The sequence below is a fragment of the Spermophilus citellus genome (genome assembly GCF_964194105.1).
Source record: "Spermophilus citellus genome assembly, chromosome: 5".
Taxonomy (NCBI): domain Eukaryota; kingdom Metazoa; phylum Chordata; class Mammalia; order Rodentia; family Sciuridae; genus Spermophilus; species Spermophilus citellus.
In genome coordinates, this window is record NC_138186.1 from 73,983,702 (window position 1) to 74,010,562 (window position 26,861).

A 26,861-nucleotide genomic window follows, 5' to 3' on the forward strand; every position below is an offset into this window, starting at 1 on the left:
GTGTGCTTAATTTATCTGACATCCTTCTCACAAAACTATTTCAGAAAATGTATGAAATATTTTCTAACTGAATAAATTAAACCTACCATCTATTATAATGCCCAAGAAATTTCTTCATAAGTAACATTATCAGGAAACATAGCTAGGTTTAGAAATTAATTTTTAATTCCCGTGCAATAGTTCATGGAAGACAAATATTCTCTAGATTAATTATATAAGCATATCTATTCTCAATTACATAAAATAGCCTAGTGGTTCATTTGCATTCAGTACCACTAACACGACACAAAGAAGAAAAAGATCAGAAATCTAAGCTGCAAAGATAAAACAGAAGTGAGTATGGCATATTAACAGACTTGTGGGTTTTCGTAATGAATCCATCTCCTAGATTTTCACAAGTAAAGCAATTATATAAAACATAAATCTCATGGATTATACTGACACAGATATAACTCTATTAATATTGTACATAGATATTGCATTTTTATTTAAGTGCATGTTCATATGTAGATGTGAGCACCTTTACCGAAAAACAGATATTATCATCTATTGTCATAGATGATATTAATAGATATTTTCACCTATTATTATCATCTGGAATAAACCTCCCAACTTCCAGGAAAGAAAAACTCCTGAGAGCCCCAAGAAGACAGACATTAAACTCAAAGACCAGTTTAATTTTAAAGTAGAGGAGAAAAGTAAAAAGAACACAGAACTTTTTTGGAATAGCCACAAGAGATCCACCACCAAACTGTCAGAGCTGAGAAACAGGAAATCTGCCTTAACATCAGATGCGAGGGAGGAAAGGAAGACTTCTAATATCACCACTCTGGTCGCCAGTAATAAGACAGGGATCTTGCAGCATCTGTTCAGAATCTGATGTAATTTTTCAGTGAGTACTCCCTTAGAACAATATAATTTTCTAAAGTATCAATCCTAGAGTGTGCAATTCTTCAGAGAAGGTTAAATTTTCCTCTTGGATATAGAGTTTGAAAATGCCACTGCTAATTACATGGAAATATTAGACACTTCACAAATCAATTTGGTAGAACTATTTAAATTGATGCAGATGGCTTCATTTATCTAACAAATCTAGTCTCTCTGGCTAGGGAATCTGAATCACCAATTTACTATGAATTATAGTATCCTCATTTAGGGCATTGCTGGAAAAATATTCTCCCAAACCTTAACTTAAAAATGATTATTTACAAATGAAAAATGAATAACTAGTAAGAGAGATTTTCCTTGATCTACTAGATATTACCAATTTCATGTAGACTGTACCAAAAATCAAACAGTATATATGCAACCAATACATTAGGAGTGCTTTCTAACTTTCTCAAAATTTCATAATGTTCTTATAAATATGACAATGAAAAAGATGATATAGATGTCCTTGTATTTTAGCTCTGATAAATAACTTGTAAATTCTCTATTTCAAAAACATATGAAGACATACATATATCTTCCTAGCTGTTTTATTCATAGTACTCCAATCTGAAAACAATGTAAATTACCACCAAAAGAAGAATGCATAAACAATTGTGGTAGTGCAGCCACACAATGGGAAATTTTTCAATAATATAAAAGAACAAACTGTGGATATACATAGCTGCAGGGATGACCCTCAAAAGTTTCTGTTGAGTAAAAGATTGCAGGGACATGTATATTCTATGTATTAGATAATTCTATTTATAAAATTCTGGAAAAGAGCTAAACAATAGTAAGAGAAAACCAATAACATTCACCAGGGTCCCATGGTTTATCAAGGCCCACCAGAAATTTTTGAGATGAAAATAATAATATTCTTTACCTTGATTGTGGTGATGCAAATATTATAATATATATCTGAACACTGGAAAGTGATAGATTTTAGTGTATTTCTTTTAGAAAATATATTTTAATAACCACCTTTTAATAGAAGTGATAGAAAATAAATAAGTAACAATCTGGCCCTGGTGGTATTCACAAAAGAACTGGTTAAATGGAAAATGTCATCTCTAAAGTGGAATTTGGGGTTCACAATTTAAATAACATAGCAATATGGAAAGAATATCCTTATAATATTCAGCTAAATATACCTTGATCAATTTTCTAACCCATTATACTCTATAGGGATAAAGAAATCAGGAAAACTTTCTTCCTAAAGGAATCCTTGGACTCCAGAACATGGGGCTTTCTCAGCAGAACCTGTAGGGCCAGTGTTCTCCTCCTGAGGGGAACAGCTTCCTATATGCTTGTCACCACACAGAGAGAGCTGTAAAAGCCCTAGAGGCAGCTGACTCAGGCATCCTGGGTTCAAGGTGCTGGATTCCCATTTTCCATCCAAGGTACACAGTGTCTGTTATGAACAGGAGAAAAGATGGATGGTGACAAGTTTCATAATAAGTCACTTCTAAACCTTTCAGTTTTGCAGATGCTAAATCATGAAAGAATCATGGTCAACTCAGTCTTCTATATCTTACAGTTAATTGTATGATATTTAAAGTAGTTTGGATCAAGTTTCTACTAATTCATTATGGGTTGTAATAGTTTAAGATCCATCATAAGAAAACAGAAAATTCTATTTCTTCTAATGCTATAATTCCTTAATGCTAATATACTAGATAAAGCAAGCTAATTTCATAAAACTGGTCTTAATGCTTGTTTGTTTAACACCTATATAATTAAAAAAATTCCTAAATTACAAAGTCATCTGAGGCAAACTATTGTTTCATGGGCAACAATATATTGTGGTTATACAAATGAAGGAATTAAATTTATCTTCATATTCTCTGCTAACTTTAAAGACTGTATAAATGAAGGTAGTGTATGTATGATGATACGGAAGCACATATGTTATACCTAAGATCAGATGAAGGAAATTTAGTACAAGCCTAGTTACCCTCATAATATTCTGAAATATGCAAGGGTAGCCAAGTTTTAATTTTAGCATACTAGATGATTAGTTTAAAACTACAGAGGTATCAAAAAAATTAGGTGTCCCTTACTAGTATTATGATATCTTCCTTAAGACAAGTAACAGTAATAATAAAAAATTCCACATACTTTCTTTTTGATTATTATTAAATAAAATGTGAATAAAATATTTTAATCTAAAATTTATAGAACTGGCATCCTGAAAATAGTAACAGCACAGGTGGAATATGTGTGTTCAATTTACTGAGCTTCATCTCATTCTGTATCATTTACACTCTTGAATTAGTAGGGTTGACTGTTGAATTATACAAGTTGAATTTAAATAAATATGATATTGGTGGTGCCATTCCACTGAGAAATTAAACATCCTTCACACAGTCAAGAAAATAAAAATGAGAGTTATCAGTGATTAAATATCTGACAAACCATAACTTTTAATTATTAACTTTAAAATTGTTTAAGGTAGATAAGTAAAAAGAAGAAAAATAAAAAAGCATTCCATAGAAGTATATGTTGACAAAAATATTTTAAAACGTGAAAAACATACAAAGGGGTGAGAAAATTGTAAACTCATTATTGAAGAAAACAGCAAATAGAGACTTTTGCAAAATTAGAAATGTGACCACTAAAGCCTTGGGAAATATTCCAAATTCTTTAAATCATGGTCCACATTTTGTTTGTTTCTGTTTCCCTTTCAACCTCATAGCAAAGCTATAATTATAGTTATTAGCAATTATGTACCTACACCCTATGGATTCCTTATCTGGAAGAAACCACATGAGAAAATATAGGTGGATCTCCTTGCAATCCACCTCAAAATTCTAACCACAGAAACCAAAGCAATTTAATGTTATTATTTTCAATTTTTTTAAAATGATAAGTTTGCATGTAAAAACAATAAATTTCTTTGTATATAACATTTTAAAAGTATATATGCTCGTAAGGAGTGTTAGTTATTTCGCATATGTAGATATGAAGGAAAAAAGCACATAAGTATGTTTTCTTCATTGGCATTTGCTATGCTTGCTCCTACAACTAGCTTTTGCCACATGGACAGTGCAGGAGCACCACTCACATATAGACTGCCTTGATAATGGTTTTGTGCCTGCAAAGTGCACAGAAAGCTGTCCTGCTGAAAAAGCCACATGCTCCATAAATTGCATTTACAGTAAAATAAATAAATTTTAATTTGTGTCCTGGATATTTCATTTTCCTTAGTCTTTTGACTTCACTCTTGGTGAACCCATGCCCACAGAAAACAATTAAAATTGAACTCAGTAAAGGAACTTTGTTGCATCATTAACTGTAGCCAGAAACCAGAAGTTTCTGTTTTTTCAACAAGGGTTATCAAGAACCCAAACAAATTTTCAATTATTCATGACAACTTTATTCAATGAGGGAATGATTCACATATTTGTGACTGATGGAATTAAATTACTATTCAACTTTAGGATGACTTCTGAAGTTGAAAAACTAATATAGAGATAATAGAATACTAAGTCAAATAAGCATCACTGAATCTAATGAAATTCAGAATCTAAATTAGTGCTGATGATGCACTTGAGTTAAGTACAGGATTTTTCTCCTGAGCATTCCCACTCTGGGCATATTATCCTTTTAACTGTACTTCGAAATTCCCTATGCTGTGCTAGAATAAGTTATCCAAGTTTTTCTTCAAAGAACATGGCTTAAATTTGCATCAAGTTTCAACCCTCTGAAACAAATATTTAATAGCAACTTTTAAAAAACACAAATAAAAATAATAACCTTTTTCATCGAAAACTGTTCTTGGAGATTGATTACTGGAAGCTGTGAAGGATGAGGAAATGGGTACAAAGGAAGGTAGAATATTGGGTAGCAAAGCACAGTTAGATATAGGAACTAAGATTTAGTCTTCTAATGCAGAGTAAGGGGTGATAATCTATTAGGCATTTTATGAATAACTCTAAGAGATGAGCTTGAAGCCTCAAACACAAAGTAGTGATAAGGAGATAGCAATGTTATTACCCTGATTTCATCAGTACATTACTGTCTACATGCATTGAAATATCACATTCTACCGAATATGAGATTTTTACAATTTTAAGGAAATGGAAATAACAACCTCAATTTTTTCATCCATGTATTGAATTATCATGTTGTACCCCATAAATATGTACAACTAAAATTAATAATAATCACATAAAATAAATATTATTATTTATGAGAGATAAGAGATATATCACTAAAGATATATAGATGCATTACAAAAACCTATAAAGTTTATCAATAATTTGTAAGTTATATATGAATATATACCACTTAATAGATTTGCCTTAGGATTCAGCTTGGACATTCTTTCTTAATTTAGGAAACTAGTAAAAAGAAATATCAGTGGGTACTTATATTGCAGTTAATCTTGATGGTCCATGTATTGTGTAAATCTCTGCTATCTAAATTTCACTTTCTATGAAATGTAGATGCTCAATGAAATAGCAAACCCAGTTCATGTTCTTAGCACAAAAGTACCAAAGAAATAGTTCAGAGCCTAGACAGATGATCTTCAAAGATCTGTCTTGGTCAGAATGAGGAACTAAGAAAGTCAACTGCACCAATCTAGGACTGCAGTAGTATTGTCTGTGGTGCAATATCCTTGGTAAAATGCTGCAGCACTTGCTTTTTTAATTTATAATAAAAGTAAGCAGCTTTATGGAGAAATTGGATCTACCTGCTCAATTAACCTAAGTCCTGTGACTTAAAAGCAGACATTCGAAAGCAGATAGACCACCAGATTTATAGTACCCTGATACTTTTTAATTAGAACTTTCTACTTTTGGTGTTTCATATATACCAAGAATAAATCTTTGAATTGCCTCTTTTGAAAGTCTTGTCCCTTATTAGCAAGTTAGAAACAAAACTTGAACATGACATTCAATCACTTGGCAAGAGGTTCAAATTCAATGGAAATTTCAAGTAAAAGCAAAAGAACACACACACACACACACACACACACACACACACAAACACACATTCTAGAACTTTTCAGTCTGTAGTGATTACCATTAGAGTGTAGCAGAAATGAAAGAAGAGAACAAATCTAGCATTTGAAAAATTGCTTAACATTATTGGGAGCATTTTTAAAATAATATATGTAGTATTTAAAAATAATATATGTAGCACTTTACCTGTTGCTGTATAACTAACCATGCCAAACTTATTGGCCTACAATAACAACCATTTTATTATGATTATTATGTACATGGATTCTGTGGGTCAGAAGCTCAGATGGAGTGATATGGGTATATTGCCTGATCTAGATTTTTAGGACCATGGACAGGTGGACGTGAAAAGCTGATCATTGAAATGACTAAGTCCTAGAATCATCTAGAGAGTTGTTTATTTGCATGTGTGAAGCATAGACTGAGACTATGCAAAAGCTGAGCTACAGCAGGAGTCTCCACCAATATTGTACATGTAATGTTGACTTTCCTTACAGGAGGCAGCATCAGATTTTCAGACTCCTTGCAAGGCATCTTTGAAGTCCAAGAAAAAGTGATTCTTCACATGAAGACAAAAGTGCTAATCTCCCAATGCAGCCTCAGAATTCACAACTAAATACTTTCTCTGTACTTTCTTAGTTATAAGCAAGTCCCTAAAACTATCTAGATTCAAGGAGAAGGGAATTAAATTTCATTCATCTCTCTCTAGAAGAAATGCGAAAGAATTTGCAGCTTTTTAAAAAATTGTCACACAATATGAAATTCAAACTATTCCTAAAATATACTTGGTTCCTTTCTAAATTGGTTATATTTCATGTGAATTTTTATTATAATGTTTTGTGATGAATAGTAAAGGGCATAGTGGTAGAAAAGAACTGTATTATTAGAGTTGAAATTTCTGTTTTTATAATTCCATTTAATTAATAGTTCATTGTTTTAGTTAGCTTTTTTTGCTGCTGCGACTAAAGAACCTGGCTAGAACACCTATAGGGGAGGAAAAGTTTACTGAGTGCTCACATTTTCAGAGGTCTCAATCCAAAGATAACAGACTCTATTCCCCAGGGCTCATGGCAGAAGAATGAGGCAGAGGGAAGCAGCTCACATGTTGATCAAAAAGTAGAGAGAGATCTCCACTTGCCAGATACAAATATACACTCCAAAGCAATGCTACCAATACCCACCTCTTCCAGCCACACCCTACCACTTAGATTACCAGTCAGTTAATCGCTATGAGGGGATTAATTTACTGATTGGATTAAGATTCTCACAACCCAGTCTTCTCCTCTGAACCTTCTTGCATTGTCTCACAAGTAAGCTTTTGGAGGACACTCAAATACAAACCGTAACATTCATTAAATAAAAATTTCTTGCAATGAGATGGGAGAGGCTTTTATTTTGTGATTCCTTCATTTCATTCTTCTTGGGTGTAAATGATACAGCCCAAATAATAAATGACAGGTGACAATGGATTACAAAAACTACTATATTAGTAGTATTAAAAAAATCTTACTTGTATACAAACCATGGATTATGATGATGACATCAGGCCTCTCAAAATTTTCAAACAGTAGATCTAAATTATAATAATTACAATGGATTTTTCTAGGTGTGAATACAATCAGAATAGAGGAAATTAATGATTTAAGGTACTTTATCCTTTATTCACAATACATAAAACATAGCTACCTCATACTCTGTCACTGAAGCTTATGAAAAAATTAAGCCAGGATAGATTTATGGCTTTTCTTTTTTTCATCCTAAAGTCATAGTACACCACAGTGAATAACAAATTAATCATACTCAAAAATGATGAAGATGTTAATGTGAAAAATCATATATCACAAATATGATGATAAATTTTACTCTTCAACTTAAACCTAATTCTTACAATTACTTGATCACTCAGAGTCTAAATATGTCATATTTTGAAATAATTTATTGCTTCGACATTGAAACACTAGTTTCATTGTGTCCCTATGAAATATGTATATACAATGTTCCTTATTACATATGCTACATTTCAGGTGGGACATTTGAGTCTGTTAAGTTCAGAACTCATATCAGAGAAACACAAGAATGCAGGGAGTAAAACAAAATAAAACTCTACCAATCTGTAATTTATGATACTCTCCTTTTTCACAATCTAAATGGTAGTTAAGCAAAAGCTTAAGCTTATTCTTCTATCTCTGCTGGAAATCAAGATGAGCTAGGAATTCTTTTACACTTTTGTGTACTTACCTTTTGGTAAATTGAGAAATAAATATGATTAATCTACTCTGCAGTTTATGAGGGGCATAGCTCAGATTAAAGTGCAAGTTCTTGATCTCTTGATTTTTGCAGGATTACAAATTGCTTTGGTGTTCAGGATATTAAAGAGCTGAAACAGGAGTTTATGTAACTAGTCACAGCCTGATTGACAAGCAATGAGCAATGACTTTGGCCCTTCAGGATTTGAGAGACTATGGGACTGTTTGATGTTACACAGAGCCCAGAAGCCAAAAGAGAGAAGGCTGGATGGTGTGGGGTTCACACCAACAATGCCCACCAGGCAGTCATATCTCTTTGAAGGATTTTAGTTGATTTTATTGTTGATGAAAATCAATCTTGCCATGAAATCAGAAAGGATTTACTAAAGTAGCCATCACCAAATACAGAAGATATATTATGAAACAGACTCTGTACTTGTTATTAGCACATCAAAGACAGAAAAGCTTGCCTTGAGAATTATCATGAGTTTTCAGATAAAACTCCACCAAAAACTACTTTCCTTTTAACATGTTAATCACTAGCATGCTTTGAGACCACATTCCATAATCTCTACCATTTAGGGACAATGACTAAATCTGTAAGAAATCTGTGTTTACATGTTCCTGTTTTCTCACTGTGGGTGTGGGCTGCCACTGTGTCTCTCTGACCTCTTTCTCCATGATAATGTTTGTTCCTCACCCTCTCCAAAGACAAGCTTGTAGAACCATTGCTTCCTCTGTTCTCCCTCACCAATCTTTGCCATCAGCATGACTAAAAATAGCAGCACTCAGTATGAAGCTACAGTAAGTTACTCTGAAGACTGCTCAGAAGCAACTGCTAGAGGTGGCACCAGCTGCATAGTTATTTCAAACCAGCTGGCCATATGGTATGTATAGGAAGGAATTAGACTTCAAAGAAATTTCTGAACTGTCAGTTAATTTCCTAAGGTATTTCAAAACATTGCAAATATACTGTATATTTCATTTTCTGCATTTCTCTAGGAGTATCTTTTATCCTTGCAATATAAAACTTATCTTTTATTCAAGCATTCCTGGATAGTTTTAGGTAGAAGGCGAGTCATGTATCTTGGGATCTGACCCATGATCATATGGTAGGAGTTTACTACTGGTATTACTTTGGATATTACTAATTTTATTTTGCTTTGAATTTTGTTTACTTCCTTGCTTATAGAGGTATTAATTAGGTGTATATTAAACAAAAAAGTAATGTTTCCCCATCACCACCAAGAACAAAATAACACTAACAAAAACGTGAAATCTGTTGAGTCTTCTTATTACACTGGAGCAATTTTTACTTTATGCAGCTAATTTTATAATGATCTGGGAATAAATTTTAAAATTTTAATTTTTTTCCCTAAGGGTTAAAAGTCTTATTAGATCTATAACAATGAACCTAAATGAATTTGTCATTCTATCCCCTTATTAATCCAAATGATGAACAATACTTCATTTACTATTTTTAAGGAAAATGTTAAACAGGTCAGGGATACTAAGTAAATTACAAGCTTTGTGAAGGCTTGAGTCAGATTTAAAATTTTTTATAGAGCATAATTTTAAATCTACTCTTGAGCACATAGAAGATGTAGAATAAATAATTTTGATTTAGTTATTTTTTCTTTGACTTGAACTACTATCCAAATATTTCCTTTTATCATGAGATAAAGATCAAGTTTAATATATACACTGGTGAGCACATTAACAGCATCTGCAACATGGGAAAAATCTACATTATCATTTCTGCGCAAAGGTGAAGCCAACAAACTTATTAAGTGATATTTTCTGAATAGTCACCTGGTTGTAGGAGCACAGAGGAGACGGCTAACCTGGACTTTTAAGTACATAAGGAGTGCCTCCTCATTACTTCCCTCGGGTGCCTTTCTTGAACAAAATGTGTGAAAATCAGATCAGGTACATGCTGATATCCTTAAATGCCTGCTGATATCAACTTAAGATAAATACAGTTCATCTATCTTTGTACAGTCAAACCTCCTTGGGAGGCACTGACTAAAGTTTGGTTGAGGAGATAGTTTTCATTAAGGAGAGAGTATTCATTAAGGAAATAGTTTTCATTAAAATCACAAATATACTGTGTATTTCACTTTCTACATTTCTCTAAAAATATCTTTTATCCTTGAAACATAAAACTTACATACTAGCATGTGTGTGTGTGTATGCATGTGGACAAACGATGTTGCAATGCCTGTTGGCATTCACATTGACATTTTAAGAAGGTAAATGTTTAAATCCATATTCTATAGCTTAAGGAAAGATTGGAAGCTGGAAAATAAATTTCAGGTTCTGAAGCACATGGTATGAGATCCTGAAGGGAAGAACGAAAGAAGACAGAGACTTGCAGGTCTCAGAGAGGAGGAAGATGCAGTCACAGGGACAGATAAGAACAATGGAGAATGAATAGAAGACAAGAAGTGAATGTAAATAACTTTTCAGCAAGTTTGCTATAAAGGTGAGCTAAGAAATCAGGTGGCAGTGAATGGGGAATAAATATATTTTGCTGTAGTTACTAAACAGTTATCATAATAGCTATGCATGTGGTAATAGATAAAGGTATAGGTTTTTCCCTTGAGAACCTTCATACTTGGCATCATTTCTCTCATTTCTGTCTGTGATTGTTGGTTCTTTTTATCTAGTCTTCTACTTGATCACTGATTCAACATACTGCTCCCACCACCTTTAACCTCTTTTCCCTCCCCCCATTATCCTTTAATCCATAAAAATTACCAATGCCTCAAAGTACAAAATGCATTCCCTTAATTACTATCTGTCTCTCTCACTCTAACAGGGGAAAAAAAACACTATAATTTAAACTAGAACTATGCTCAGTAAATCCTATTTCAATTAATTCATGAATATATATATATATATATATATATATATATATACACACACCTGTTTATATGATTATGTATGTATACATTTACAAACACACATACACACTTTCAATATAGAATCAGATGGGTTTTATTTACTTGTTAGAAACAAAAAAAAATCAAGTAAGATCTTCCTTCCTGTTTAGTCTCATTACAGAGAGGCAAAATAGCAGCATAGTAATCAATAATTTACCAAAGATTTATCTTTATTTTAATCAAGTGTTTACTAAGGTAGGAAAAAAAAATATGTGTGTGTGTGTGTGTGTGTGTATACACACACATACATATACATACACATACACGCCTGGCTGTGTATCTAATACTGTTGGCAGTTAAGGCCTAATCTGAGTTTGAGAAAATGCATTTTATAGTATGATATATTACTTTTATCACTTCTAAATATTTTTATTTTATTTAATTTTAAAGAGATATGAAAACACTCAAAGTGGAGGCAAACATGATGGATCACCAAGAAAGTAATAAGAAACAGGATCCTAAGTAACAGGTAATATTAGTAAATTAAACCTAATGGAAACTTAATAGAAGGAAATTTGTTTTCTATTGGATTTCCATGCACTTGTGCTGGTATCTAACAGACTCATAGGGAAAAGGGAATCCAATTTAAAAATTTATGAACAGCAAAAAATGTCCAAATATGTAGGGATGAAAACATATTACCTGTTTTAGAAGATAGGGAAATACTACCTGAAGATTCATATAAAAATTGGACTAGAACATTTCTCCAGCCTACAGAAGCTTACAGTTTAGTGAGATAAACAGATTATTCAGTAAAATATATTAAGCGGTGAAAAAGTATTTAACTTATTGTAGGAATTCAGGAAAATTCTGCTAGAGAGACAATGACTGATAAAAATATTAAAGCATGTGTAAGGGCACAAAGCACACAGTGTGTGTGTGTGTGTGTGTGTGTGTGTGTGTGTGTATGTGTGTGTGTGTGTATACACTCCTGAAGCATTTTGTATATATAGCAAGAACAATATTAAACAATATATAAAAGCATAGAGATTATCATGTGACTTTTTATCTCATATGCAAAGAAAATCTAAATCAATTTGGAGCAGAGGAGAAAGCTTATCTCATGACCTGATGTTTTTGTTTTCAATTACTTGTAATTATTTACCAAAGATTTATCTATTTCTTCTAAATGCAGCCTGAGAAACTATAGGCAGCATTGGCAAAAATGCATTCATTTCTGAAATTGCACAGTATAGAATGACCACAGTAATAGAAATGCCCATTTTCTTTTGTAGAGTGGACTATCAAACCATTCTAAAATAGTACCCATGTAGGGTATCTTGCTCAAACTCTAAATACTTATCACAATAACATTTTTTTGCACAGTATATTATTTACCAAGTTTGGTAGCATTTCCTACTATAAATTCCTTCACTTAAAATGTCTCATTAATAGTTTGAAGAAGGATCTCCTAAATAGTTTTTAAGTATTCCTGTAGTCAGAAATGTGTTTGAACATTTCATTTTTCATAATAACATATCAAACCATAAAATTAGAATATCATCAAATTATATTACTATACCAATCCACCACTTCCCAACAAATTTTCAAAGATACTTTATGATAAATTTCTACAAATAGTAATTTCTCCCAAACACAATTTTCACACACAGAAATTGCTATCACTTTATAAAATAGGAAATGATGTAGTTCAGATGTAAAATAAATGATTTCAAACATTAAACTGGATATATTTATTGGTTTATTATTATTTTGGGGGTGAGATGAGTTGTTTAATATCACTGAAACATTTCAAGGAATAACCAGGATTCTCTTAGATTTGCAGATAAGTATTTGAAATTGCTTCAGGTAAGAGGATCAAAGTGAAATAGAGCAGCAAGATAAAATGAGAGAAAGATACAATGGGTGTGATTAGGTGATATGATTGAAGAAAGAAAAGAGATCCAGCTAGGGAATTAAAGGAAATGAACACAGACATAGAAATATTCTATAGAGGATGTAAAATGTGAAAAGATTTGATAGCAGCCTACACAACATAATAAAGGGGATGAAAATGTAGAATATATGTTTTGTAAAGAGGGGAAGTGATGATTGATTTTTATGAAAATAGAGGAGACATCAGATCATGCAACTGAGTGATTCCAGAAGAGAGAAATCATAGCGAATGTTGGAAGGGCAGTTCAGATGAGCTTATAAATGTGATCATCCGTGTAACAGGTAATTCCTGCATGTGTTAAACATTAAAGTCAAGATCAGTACCTTTGCTTTATCTCTCATCGATCCTTTGCCCAGGATAGACATTTTAGCACCTGTTTCTTCCTGTAGCCTCTTCAAGGAGTTTCCTCTTGGTCCAAGCAATTTCCCCACAAAATTGAACTAGGAAACAAAATCAATAGAATGTCTGTTTTAGGGTAGAGTAAAAGGATGATTTGCACCAAGAATAACTGAAGGGTTACATGTTTTTCAAACTTTATAATTGGGAAGCGTTAGGCCATCCAGAGATGTAAAACTCTTTCAGACTCCTAAGAACCACTTAAAAAGGGATACCTATTCCCAGAGAAATGCCAATATCAATACTACATTAAACATGTATACTTACCCAATGGAATAATTACATCACAATTTATGGAAAGAAATTTAGATGTAAAATTCTAAAGGAAGATTTTTCTCTCCAAATAGATTATCAACTAAATTATTTTAACCTAAGACCATGCACTTTCAAAATTGCAAAAGTTAATATTTAAAATTTATTTGTAAAATAAATTGTAAAGTTTATATTGTTAAACATTGTTAATGTCAATAATATTATATAACAAATGTATGACGGGGAAGAAAAGCACTCAATTTTTCTTCAATCTTATATTCTCTGTTTTAGAGTTGCTCTTAGGATCAGCAAATAAAAGATGTGAATATATGAATTTAAAAAGAGTGAAGTAGAATACATACACACACACGTTTGTGTAAGTTAAAAATTGTGGGACAATTTGCTTATTCTTCCTAAAACATGGATAAAACAGGTACATTAAGAGCAATTCTCACTTTGCATCTCAACTACTTAAAAATTATCAATTCAAATGTCCCAGATTGCCATACATGCTATAATTAATTAATTTAAAAACACAAGTAGATTAAAATGCACAGGAAAGTATGTTTGAGCATAAAGAAGAAACATAAATAGAATTAAGTGATTGCTAAGTCAGCATATTTCCATTTCTTAAAGCCATGATCCCCAGAAAGAAATTTGTCATATAAAATAATTTCCTGAGACCTGGGGTTTGGAGAAACAATGGGAAGGGGAGCATAGGAAATACCTGCTAACAGACAGAATTTCTCTTTTAGATAAGATGAAGTTATCTTAAAATTGATCCTGGTGAACTTTGTCAATGAATCTTGCACAACTTTATGAATGAATTAAAAAACAATGGATTATATATTTTGGTGGGTACATATATGGTATGTGGATTATATTACAGTAAAGAGATATTTAAATATATATCATTAAAATATTTTAAAAAACAAATACATCCTATTGTAAAAAGTAAAATCCTACCTAAGCTCATGTTAAAAACAAGGATATTTACTCTTAACACATTGATTCAATATTGCACAGGAGTTTTATTTGTTGTATGTGTATATAAACAGATAAATAGTATAGTTTAATACCCAGAAAAATTAACCATAGATTATCAATTTTCAACAAACAAGGCAATGGAAGAAAAATTGAAAAGACAACAAATGGTGCTAGGGAAGATGGGAGGGGAGGGGAGGGGAGGGGGGATAGTAGGGGATAGGAAAGGTAGCAGAATACAACAGTCACTAATATGGCATTATGTAAAAATGCGAATATGTAACAGATGTGATTCTGCAATCTGTATTTGGGGTGAAAATGGGAGTTCAAAGCACAATTTGAGTCTAATGTATGAAAGATGATATATCATGAACTATGTAATGCGATAAATAATCAATAAAAAAAAAAAGAAAAAAAAATTATATATGTATATGAAAAGAAAAGAAAAGAAAGAAAGAGACAGAAAACAAAATTAGAAAAAAAAAACCATGGAAATATCTTTTATGCCTTACTTCACATTTAGGCAAATAGGCAAATCTTACCTTAAGATTTTTTTGGGGGGAGAGGGGCAGTATTGGGGATTGAACCCAGGGGTGCTTTACTGCTGAGCTAAATTCCCAGCAACACTTCTTTTTAATTTTCAATCAGGAGTCTCACTAAGTTGCTGAGGATGTCCTCAAACCTGTGAACCTCCTCCTTCAACCTCCAGAGTCACAGTGATTAATAACTGGACCCCTGCATCTGGTAATTATTTTCAGCTTGACCATAGATCTAAATGTAAAAGCTAAAATGATAAAGATTCTAGGAAGAAAGCATGAAGAAATACTTATTGTAAACTTAAATTAGGGAAATATTACTTAATTGGTAAGCAAAAACACACATACACAAACATACACACAAACACAAACACAAACCTGCTATTCCAGAAATCCATTAAAAATTGAATACAGAAGTCATAGATGGGGGGAGTAATATTGCCCTTACATGCATCTAATAAATTACTAGTACAGAAAAATCTGTAATAAATTCCAACAATCAATAAAAACGCACATACATACAATCCATACTGTCTAAAATTAAAACAAGACTGTAGCCAAATGATGACAGAAATGTGGAATTATTGGAAGAATCACTGTTACAAGATACAAGTGCCTTGGAAATAAATTGGGCAGTTATTCATGGAGTTAAGTGTAAAGGTCCATTATTACCCAGGAATTCTACTTTTCACTATTTATCCAAGATATATAAATATGTTTACAAAATAACATGTACAAGAATGTTGATGAAATTTTATTCACAACCAAAACTAAACCAGAAATAAACAAATGCTCATCTTAGGTGAACAAAGGAGTTTATACATAACTAGAAAAGAAATTAGTCCCTGGATGACATGACATGTATGTATCTCATACATACTTGAGAGAAAAAAAAAGCAGATTCAAGAGTATATCATGTTAGATAATATTATGCAAAATTTTAGTGGCAAGAGTAATATAAGCTATTAGAATTCACAACAGTGGTTGCCTCTTGAGAATAGAAGGCTGGAGTGGAACTGGCTTGAGAGCATCATGAGAACCCATGTGGGGGAAAGGAATTGTTTTGTTTTGTTGGAGATGTAAGTTACACTTTCCCTAAAACTCATCAAGTTGCACTCTTAAGATTTGTGTAATTCCTCACATATAAATAGTATTTCAATTAAAAGTAGAGAAAAAGGAATTAGGAGGCTGACAAGCCACATAAATACTTTAAAAACTAAGATCCTGGTGAAATGTACTACCAGAAAATATCAGTCCCACAAGCTGTACAGAGGAATCTGATGAGGTTTATTGAAAATATATTATTCTTAACTATGTGGACTATTTCTGAAAAATAAATGGGAAATATTCCCTAACTAATTTTAGCAGGCTAGTATAACCTTGATACCAAACAAAACTAAATCAGAAAAGGAAATTTATAAACTAAAGCCACTCATAAAACACAGTGAAAAAATCCACGTCAACAAAATAGAAGTATAACTGAGATTTTTTGGACATACAAAGAATACATCACAACTGAAATATGTTTATCATAGATACCCCAAATAGTTTAGGATTTATAACCACTAATTGTAATTTTCTCATTAAAAATATAATGTAGAAAAAGTCCAAATTACATTTTTAGAGAAAAATAATTTGATAAAAATTCAACTTTAATCATAGAAACATCATCTGAACAAAAAATAAAACTTCCTCAACTTACATAAGATTTTTACTCAATATGAAAAAAATTAGTGGGATATAATGGTAAAGCAACATTGGAACAAAGGTATAAGTACATTCTTGGTATCTTATGCAAGCTCAAAGATAAAAGCAATTGAAGAAGGCAAACTTAGAAAAATCAAAAAGAAAAATATAGTTTATACAATTATATATATATATATATATATATACACACACACACACACACACACACACACACAGAGATACAGAAAGCTTATTTTCAAGGATTTTATTAGTAAGAAAGCTTAGCAAGTTTTCTTACAAAAATCAATATAAAAATCAATTATATATTTGCATTCCAGTATCATATAATTAGACAATAGTTTTCAAAAGAGACACTATTTATAATAGCAACAAAAGTAACCCCCAGATATTCTAGGAACAAATTTGTGTATGTTCTAATCCTTTGAAAAACATGTTAAATACACTCCTAAAGACATTGTATACATACAATTTTAGAAAGACCATGTTTATAAGATACTAAATTTATGATTGTTACAGCAGCGATAAGAAATTAATATGCTAAGAAAGGAAGATCTACCGAATGCATAATCTGACTATCCATGATAAAAAAAAATCACTTGATCACAAAAATCTAAATTCTGGTACATTCTTCATCACTGAAATAGAAATAGGGAAAGTACAACTTCATTAGAAATTAGACAAAGATCAAACCAAAGATCATCTTAGACACAGTATGATGATAAAAATGAAGACAGATACAAAGCATTGGTCAGAATGTGACTCCATGGGTATTTACACAATCTACTTCTGGGAATATAAATGGATACAACAATTTTGGCATTATTTGGTAAATTTGTAAATGCATTTAACCTATATCTCAGCAATGGGGGGAAATGACAATCAGCTCAAGAATAGTGCTCTGTAAACCTGAAAGCATGATCAACATTGCTGACTATGTGTCCCAACTGTTTCCCAAATCCATTTCCATGTACACTTCCCTTTATTTTGGACTTTGTCAGTGTTAAAAAGTTGTATGTTATTTGGAAGGTGAAGATGAATTGGTGCCCACTATTATTGACAAGTCCTGAATAAATCAGACAGGAGCTCCAATGACATGGAGGCAGAAGCCTCACAGACCTGTCCACAAGCTCCCAGTTCATGAACTCTGTAAACTTTCAGACTTTACCCAAATTCCTGCTTTGTGTTCATGATCAGCTTCAAAAAGTTTTGTGGTGCTCTGTCTGGTTTTCTATCCCGAGATCTCACCTCTGTACTGCCTATTAATGACAACTTTCCTGAGGTCCCTTCTCTCATCTCTTCCACCTGTTATATTGACACTGAATTATAACTTGTAACCATTATATATAGAGAATGGCTTCTGTATGCCTCTCAGAATCCTGACTTGTACAGATGGCTAAGTTAAGTAGATAATTAAATACCAATAAATTTGAATTATCCATGCTATATGAGATATCATTAATAAATACAAGAAATAAAGTTTTGAGTGAAAAATTCAATCTTTAGATGTATGCTACTGTTTGTGTAAAACTCAAAATAAGTGAAATTAAACACCATGAATACATGAATTTGTACTATCTTTATTCTCCAAATAACAGGGATAGTAAACACAAAATTCAGGATCTTATTAATCCTGAGAATGGGAAGTAGGAGATGTTGTCCAAGGGAAACACAGGTAATAGTAAAAAAAAAAAAAAATAGGTATTGTTTTAGACTTTAACTTATGGGTTCAAGGATACTCATTTATTTTCTTTTACATTCTATATAAAAGTTACACATATTCTCTTGAATGTAATATTTCATAATGGTTATAAGAAATTGTATTTAAAAAAGTGCAGTGGTATAAAATTTGACTGGATTTCTCCTTAGTTCTCTGTTATAGAACTTTCTTTTCCTTTTATTGATGATAATAAAACATCTAACTCAAAAACACCAAAGAACTCAAAGTGATGTCTCCACTGGGAAAGCTTATGATTATGAAAAGAGACAGCACTTCACAAAATTCTGGCTGAAGACAAGTTATTGACAGAAAAAATACAAGGTCCCTACTCTACGGATTTTCTGTTCTTTGCATTGGTTTTTGTGACACATTTCACCCTTGTACTTTAACACAGTATTATTTCTTTTTTTTATTATTGATTATTTAAAGCATTACATAGCTCATGATATATCATCTTTCATACATTTGACTCAAATTGTGTTTTGAACTCCCATTTTCACCCCAAATACAGATTGCAGAATCACATCTGTTACATATTCACATTTTTACATAATGCCATATTAGTGACTGTTGTATTCTGCTACCTTTCCTATCCCCTACTATCCCCCCTCCTCTCCCCTCCCCTCCCATCTTCCCTCTCTACCTCCCCTGCTGTTGTTCAATTCTCTCCCTTTTTTCCCTCCCCCCTTGCCCCTCATAACCTCTTATAATTTTATGTATCATTGAAGGTCTCCTACTATTTCCATGTGCTTTCCCTTCTCTCTCCGTTTCTCTACCCCCATTCGTCTTTGTTTACTGTAGTCTTTTCCTCATGCTCTTCCTTCCTGTTCTGTTCTTAGTTGTTCTCTTTATATCAAAGCAGACATTTGGCATTTGTTTTTTAGGGCTTGGCTAGCTTCGCTTAGCATAATCTGCTCTAATGCCATCCATTTCCCTGCAAATTCTATGATTTTGTCATTTCTTAGTGCTGCATAATACTCCATTGTGTATAGATGCCACATTTTTTTTTAATCCATTCATCTATTGAGGGGCATCTTGGTTGGTTCCACAGTCTAGCTATTGTGAATTGTGCCGCTATAATCATTGATGCAGCCGTATCCCTATAGAGCGCTTTTTTAAGGCCCTCAGGGAATAGTCCGAGAAGTGCGATAGCTGGGTCAAATGGTGGATCCATTCCCAGCTTTCCCAGGAATCTCCATACTGCTTTCCAAATTGGCCTCACCATTTTGCAGCCCCACCAGCAGTGTACAAGTGTACCCTTTTCCCCACATCCCCGCCAACACTTATTGTTGTTTGACTTCATAATGGCTGCCAATCTTACTGGAGTGAGATGGTATCTTAGGGTGGTTTTGGTTTGCATTTCTCTAATTGCTAGAGATGGTGAGCATTTTTTCATGTACTTGTTGATTGATTGTATGCCCTCCTCTGAGAAGTGTCTGTTCAGGTCCTTGGCCCATTTGTTAATTGGGTTATTTGTTATCTTATTGTTTAATTTTTTGAGTTCTTTGTACATTCTGGATATTAGGGCTCTATCGGAGGTGTGGGGGGTAAAAATTTGTTCCCAGGATGTAGGCTCTCTATTTACCTCTTTTATTGTTTCTCTTGCTGAGAAAAAAATTTTTAGTTTAAGTAAGTCCCATTTGTTTATTATTGTTGTTAACTCTTGGGCTATGGATGTCCTATTAAGGAATTTGGAGCCCGACCCCACAATATGTAGATCGTAGCCAACTTTTTCTTCTATCAGACGCAGTGTCTCTGATTTGATATCTAGCTCCCTGATCCATTTTGAGTTAATTTTTTTGGATGGCGAGAGAAAGGGATTCAATTTCATTTTGTTGCATATGGATTTCCAATTTTCCCAGCACCATTTGTTGAAGATGCTATCCTTCCTCCATTGAATGCTTTTAGCCCCTTTATCAAATATAAGATAGTTGTAACTTTGTGGATTAGTCTCTGTGTCTTCTATTCTGTACCATTGGTCCACCTGCCTGTTTTGGTACCAGTACCATGCTGTTTTTGTTACTATTGCTTTGTAGTACAGTTTGAACTCTGGTATCGCTATACCTCCAGATTCACACTTCCTGCTTAGAATTGCTTTTGCTATTCTGGGTCTTTTGTTTTTCCATATGAATTTCATGATTGCTTTGCCTATTTCTACAAGAAATGCCCTTGGGATTTTGATTGGCATCGCATTAAACCTGTAGAGAACTTTGGGTAATATCGCCATTTTGATGATGTTAGTTCTGCCTATCCATGAACAGGGTACATTTTTCCATCTTCTGAGATCTTCTTCTATCTCTCTCTTTAGGGTTCTGTAGTTTTCATTGTATAAATCTTTCACCTCTTTTGTTAGGTTGATTCCCAAGTATCTTATTTTCTTTGAGGATATTGTGAATGGAGTGGTTTTCCTTATTTCCATTTCAGAGGTTTTGTTGCTGATATACAGGAATGCCTTTGATTTATGCGTGTTGATTTTATAACCTGCCACTTTGCTGAATTCATTTATTAACTCTAGCAGCTTCTTTGTAGACTCTTTTGGGTCTGTTAAGTATATTATCATGTCATCCGCAAATAGCGATAAAAAACTGAAGGCATTTCCTCTAAAATCTGGAACAAGACAGGGATGCCCTCTATCACCACTTCTATTCAATTTAGTTCTCAAAGTACTAGCCAGAGCAATTAGACAGACAAAAGAAATTAAAGGCATAAAAATAGGAAAAGAAGAAATTAAACTATCGCTATTTGCGGATCACAGTATTATTTCTAATAACCATTTGAAATGAAATTTTCTTTAAGCAAAAACAGAAGCATCCCCTTTAATTAATTCATAAGCTCCACCTGTTGAAATGAAACACTGATTCACAACAGAATCAAGGTGCTGTATAATCAGATCTAATCACTGAAATCTCTGAGGGATTTTGGAGACGACGTTTCTTTTATGAATCTTATGAACCATATATGTGTTTTAAAATTTATAAATGCACAATGTATTATTTTCTTTTACTAACAGGTATTTAATATATTTTAAGTTTGCCTACAAATTTTTATCCTTTCCACAGTACCTGGAGTTTCCAGAGTCAGCCCTGAGAAATGGTTCAGAATACTTTCTTTGGACTTGGATACCATTTCTATTTGAGTTTTAAAACATCAAAAGTAATTATGATATGAGTTACATATTTTTGTTTATGTTTTACTTTTAATAATTTAGGATAAACTCTGAAAATAGCCAATATAAAAGTTGTTCTGATATGACTGTTTTTCCTCTACTTTCATCCTACACTAAGACTCCTTCAAACAAACACAATACACATAATCATGACAGGTGAATTATCAATTCACTAACAGCTATTGCTTCTAACCTTTTATTTAATGAAAACCCCTTTAAAATGCAGAAAGTAAAGAAAACACTCATAGCAATTCAACATTTAACCAGAGTTTAGCTCTTTAGATTCTCTAAGATTCTTAAGGCTTAATAGAGTGAACACAGCTGTGTTTTCAGGATATTAAATATCTTCAAATAATTTAAAATTATTTTATTTACATGTGATTCAACAAAATCAAATTTGTGTAATCAACAATTTAAGTCATTTTATAGTTGTTTTGCAATACCATGTTAAAAAATCTTTTGAGCAACTTTTAACCAAATTTATCCAGATTTCAAATTTATTTCTATAACTGACTATTTAAATTGTGTTATAAGTGAAATCAAATAAAATAACATGTTAATGAATTTGAAAATCAACAAAACATAATTGATGGCAAAACAAGTACTTATCACAAATTTAGGGCCATTTAAAAAAAACATTTTAGGAACATTTTTACAATAGTAAACATAAGAGCAGTTTAAAATTATGTGAAAATAGACTTAAATAATATTGGACATAAATATTTCTTAATGAGCCAGTTCATTCTCTAATTATAGGACATACTGGAATACCTCATCAGTAGCCTCTGGACTTTTTTTTTTTTCTCATGAATAAGTCTACTTTCATCAATACTCATGAAATGACACTTTGCTTTTACTTGTGACATTTTTCTGGTCACCTCTTAATAAACTAATTCTAGTAATTCTGTCTATTCTTATAGTTTGGATATGAGATGTCCCCTGAAGAGCTCATGTGGCAATGCAAGCATGTTCAGAGGTGAAAAAAATTGAATTATGAGAGTTGTAATCCAATTTATAAACTGATCCATTTGATGGGTTAATAATTTGAATGGCTTTCTGGGTGATAACTATAGATAGGTGTAATATAACTGGAGGATATAGGCCACAGGGAGCATGGCCTTGGACTTTATCTTATCCCTGGCTCCTTATATCTCTTTCTGCTACTTGGCTGCCACGAACTGAGCAGCTTTCCTATGTCTCACCTTCAATCATGGTGTTTGACTTCACATCAGGCCTAGAGCAATAGAATCAGGTGGCTATGGATTGAACCTCTGAAACCATGGGCTCAAATTAAACTTTTCATCCTCTAAGTTGTTTTTTGTCACATATTTTGGTCACAGTGATGAAAAAACTGGCTAACACAGAAATTAGTACTGAGAAGTACCAATGTGGCTCAGAAGCCTTTGGAACTGGTTTGTAGGAGGAGTTTGGAAAAGGTTTGGAAATGAAGACTAAAGAAGATTTTAAATGCTATAATCTGAGCCTAATGCATAATTCTGGTGTGAACTCAGATCAGAATGCTGATAGGCCCTGTATAGCAAAGACTGTGCTCATGAAGTTTCAGAGAAGAAGACTCTATTGCAAATTGGACTAGAGGTCATTTGTGTTACATTCTGGCAAAGAACTTGTCAAGATTTTGTTCATGTCCTGAGACTTTAGATGAGGCTGAATTTAAAGATGGTGGACTAATTAATCTGTTGGAAGAAATTTTAAGACAGCACAGCATTCAGATGGTGTCATTGGCATTACTTATGGCTTTTAGCCAGAATTACTATGAGAATTCAAAGCAAAAAATAGAGAAGAAAGATTCGGAGAGCTCGCATTTAAAGAAGCAGCGTATGTAAAATTGGAAATAAGAAAAGTGCAGTTGCTGAAGACATTATGGCCACTAAAGAGAGACTATGTACTTTGTAGAGAGAAGAAAAATGCCTTAAGGATCAGCAAGATCACACCTGAAGGTTCAAGGGTGAAAATTTCTTTGAGAAAAAGAGTACAAGGGCACAGAGCACACAGGGGTGCCCAGGAAGTTGATTCCCCAGCATTTGTTTCATTTGTTTCACCATACAGAGCTGTACAGGCAGTCAGAGACTGCTACAGCTATGGACCAAAGGAGTCTAACTACATGGCTGTAGACCTCATTTTCATTCATGTGGTGCTGGTTCTACAGGAATGAGGATTCTAGAGTTGAGAGTTCATAGAGTCTTCCATCACAATTTCAAAGGTTGGCCTGGGAGGCAGGTTCAGAATTCCTATTGGCAGTCCCTGAGAAGGCAATATGTAAAGTTTTGAGAATGAAGCCAAAGCTTGGAATGGAAATACCAATTACATGAACTGTTTGCTGAGGAAAGACATTGGCTGTTCACATAATCAGCCTAAGACAGAGGTGATATGGACTGAAACGGGTAAGGGCATAGGGGTGGGGCGCACAAGCCCTTTGAAGATCACATTGCCTCAGCATGTGCCTCAGTTGCTGGATATGGAGCTACAGGATTTGTTTTCCTACCTGTTTTGGTCTTGTTTTGGTGCCATCCCTTCTTTCAATGGCCATATTCTTCCCTTTGGAATGGGAACGTTTACTCTGGGCCATAAGACATTGAATGTAACTAACTTGATTTTTATTTTTACAGGGACTCACAGATAAGAATTTGTGTTGAGTCTCAGAACAGTCTTTGGACTTTTGAGCAAAGCTATAATTGTTTAGAATGTGAGGACTCTTGGAGATGGACTAAATGCATTTTGTATAGGAAGACAGACATGCATTTTGAGGGGCTGGGGGATGAATGTTGTGATCACCCAAAAGGTCACATGATGATGCAGACATTTTCAGAGATGAAATAATTAGATTATGATAGCTATAACCCAATTGGATTAATCCACATGATATATTAAATATTTAAATGTATTACTAGTGGCAACTATAGGCTATTGGGGTATAACTGAAGGAAATGGGTCACTGGGGACATGCCACTGGGGAGTCTTTCTTTTTCCTGGCTCCTCAGCTCTTTTGCTCACTATTGCTTCCTCTATACCTGGCCTCTCTCTTCCTCTCTCTCTCTATTAGCTGTCATGAGCTGAGTATAATTCCTATGCCATTCACTTCCACCATGATCATGTCTCTCATTTTAATCACAGAACAATGAAGTTGGCCAAACATGGACTGAACTTCTCAAACTGTGAGCTCAAAATAAACTTTTCCTCCTCTAATTTGTTTTTGTCCAGTATTTGGTTACAGCAATGAAAGAGATGACTACAACACTTCTCAAATAAGATAAGCAATTCACTTCATTTTACTTTCATTTCATTTGTGGGCACTGGACTCTATCCATTTGGGGATGAAAGGGCATTTTGCTCACTAGTGACACCTGTGAGAAATTCCTAAAGAGCCAGGAATGTTTCTTCCTGTTTGGCAAATGTCTCTGCACTTTCATATGATTGACACAAGTGGACTTAAATTTGCTTGTTTAAGTCTCAATTATTTCTTGTCCTTTTGCCTGACAGTGCTTCAAATCTACTTTCATGTCCATCCTGTTTCCGACTTCAGGACGAGTCCCCTTCCTAATCAGGAGAAATTCATATATCCACTGGTCTGTGCTTTAGAAACTTGGCATAATATCAATCTTTATTTTGCTACCATTCTGTTTGCTGCTATTAAAGCAAAGTAAATAATTTTGTGCAGATTGTGCAATGAAAAACCATAGTTACAGATCAAAAAACAATATTCTTCCAGTACAAATACAAAGATTATGACAATACTTCAGGTATTCATCTTAGAAATCATCAAAGAACACTGGTGAACAAAAGAATAGAGTTTTGAATATAGTAGATCAGAGTTTTATTTGATCAAAAAATCAGGTTGCATTTTTAGAAATGAAGCAATTTGTTTGGAATGTATATAAAACTTGCTGGAGGAAACTACCTCCAATTCAACATAATAGATAATGATGAATATTCAAGAAGCAGGAGATCAGAACAGAATGTTTCAGAATTAACCATTAAATATCAAATATAAATATGTTTACTGAATAAGATATGCTTATGTAGCCATAAGTAAAATCAAGGATGTAATTAGTAAAACAGTGCCTCTCTAAACACATTTATTTATCACTTAGAATTTATTAAATATATGGAGAATTCAAGTTGAACCAAGCAAGCAAAATATTTTCTTTCAGGAAACTTTCAACTTCACTGAGGGGAAAATCATGTGTGTGTGTGTGTGTGTGTGTGTGTGTGTGTGTGTGTGTGTGTATACACTATTATAATTACACAGGAAGCTGATAAGTGCCATAAAATAAATATAGAAAAAGTGCTATAAGAATTCAAGGGGAAAAAGAAAGAACTAGTTACTCTTCTGACAGAATATATCAAGAATATATGAAGATCTCAAAAAAAAACACCACCAAAAAACCAAATAACTCAGTCAATAAATGGGCAAATGAACTAAACAGACATTTCTCAAAATAAGAAATACAAATGGATAGTAAATATATCAAAAAAAGTTTATATCTTTAGCAATCAGGGAAATGCAAATTGAGACTGCACTGAGATTTCATCACACCCCAGTTAGAATGGCAATCAATAAATGCTGTTGAGAATGTGGGAAAAACAAATCCTAATACACTGTTAGTAGGATTGCAAATTAGAACAACCACTATGAAAATCAGTATAGAAGTTCTTCAAAAGACTAGGATTGGAACTACCATATATCCCTGCTATACCACTCCTTGGTATTAATTCCAAAGAATTAATGTCAGCATACTATAGTGATAATATATACCCATATGTATAGCAGTACAAGTCACAATTATAGAATCAGTCTAGATGTCCATCAAGAGATGAATGGATAAATAAATGCACACAGTGGAATTTTATTTAGCTATCATGCTATTTACAGGAAAATAAATAGAATTGGATATTAGCTAGATTCAGAAAGTCAAGGGTTGTATGTCTGATCTCATATAAGAAAGCTAGAAAGGAAAAAGGAAAGAAAAGAGACCTCATGAATATATAAGACACACAAGAACCAGTAGAGGAAGGTAATCAGAGGAGAAAGGATGGGAGGAAAAGCAGGTCCTGGGAGAATAAAACAGACCAAATTATGCTTATGTATGTATGAATATT

The 26,861-nt window shown here is 33.1% G+C and overlaps 1 protein-coding gene across 2 annotated transcripts in view; it reads right to left on the bottom strand.

Annotated features, from left to right (window-relative positions):
* Positions 1 to 26,861, bottom strand: part of KHDRBS2 (KH RNA binding domain containing, signal transduction associated 2) — a 539,121-nt gene that overhangs the window by 308,727 nt on the left and 203,533 nt on the right. For both annotated transcript variants that reach the window (XM_081296525.1, XM_081296524.1), the window contains exon 3: positions 13,309 to 13,425. In XM_081296525.1, the coding sequence (XP_081152651.1) occupies positions 13,309 to 13,425 (117 nt within the window). The remainder of the gene's footprint in view (positions 1 to 13,308; positions 13,426 to 26,861) is intronic.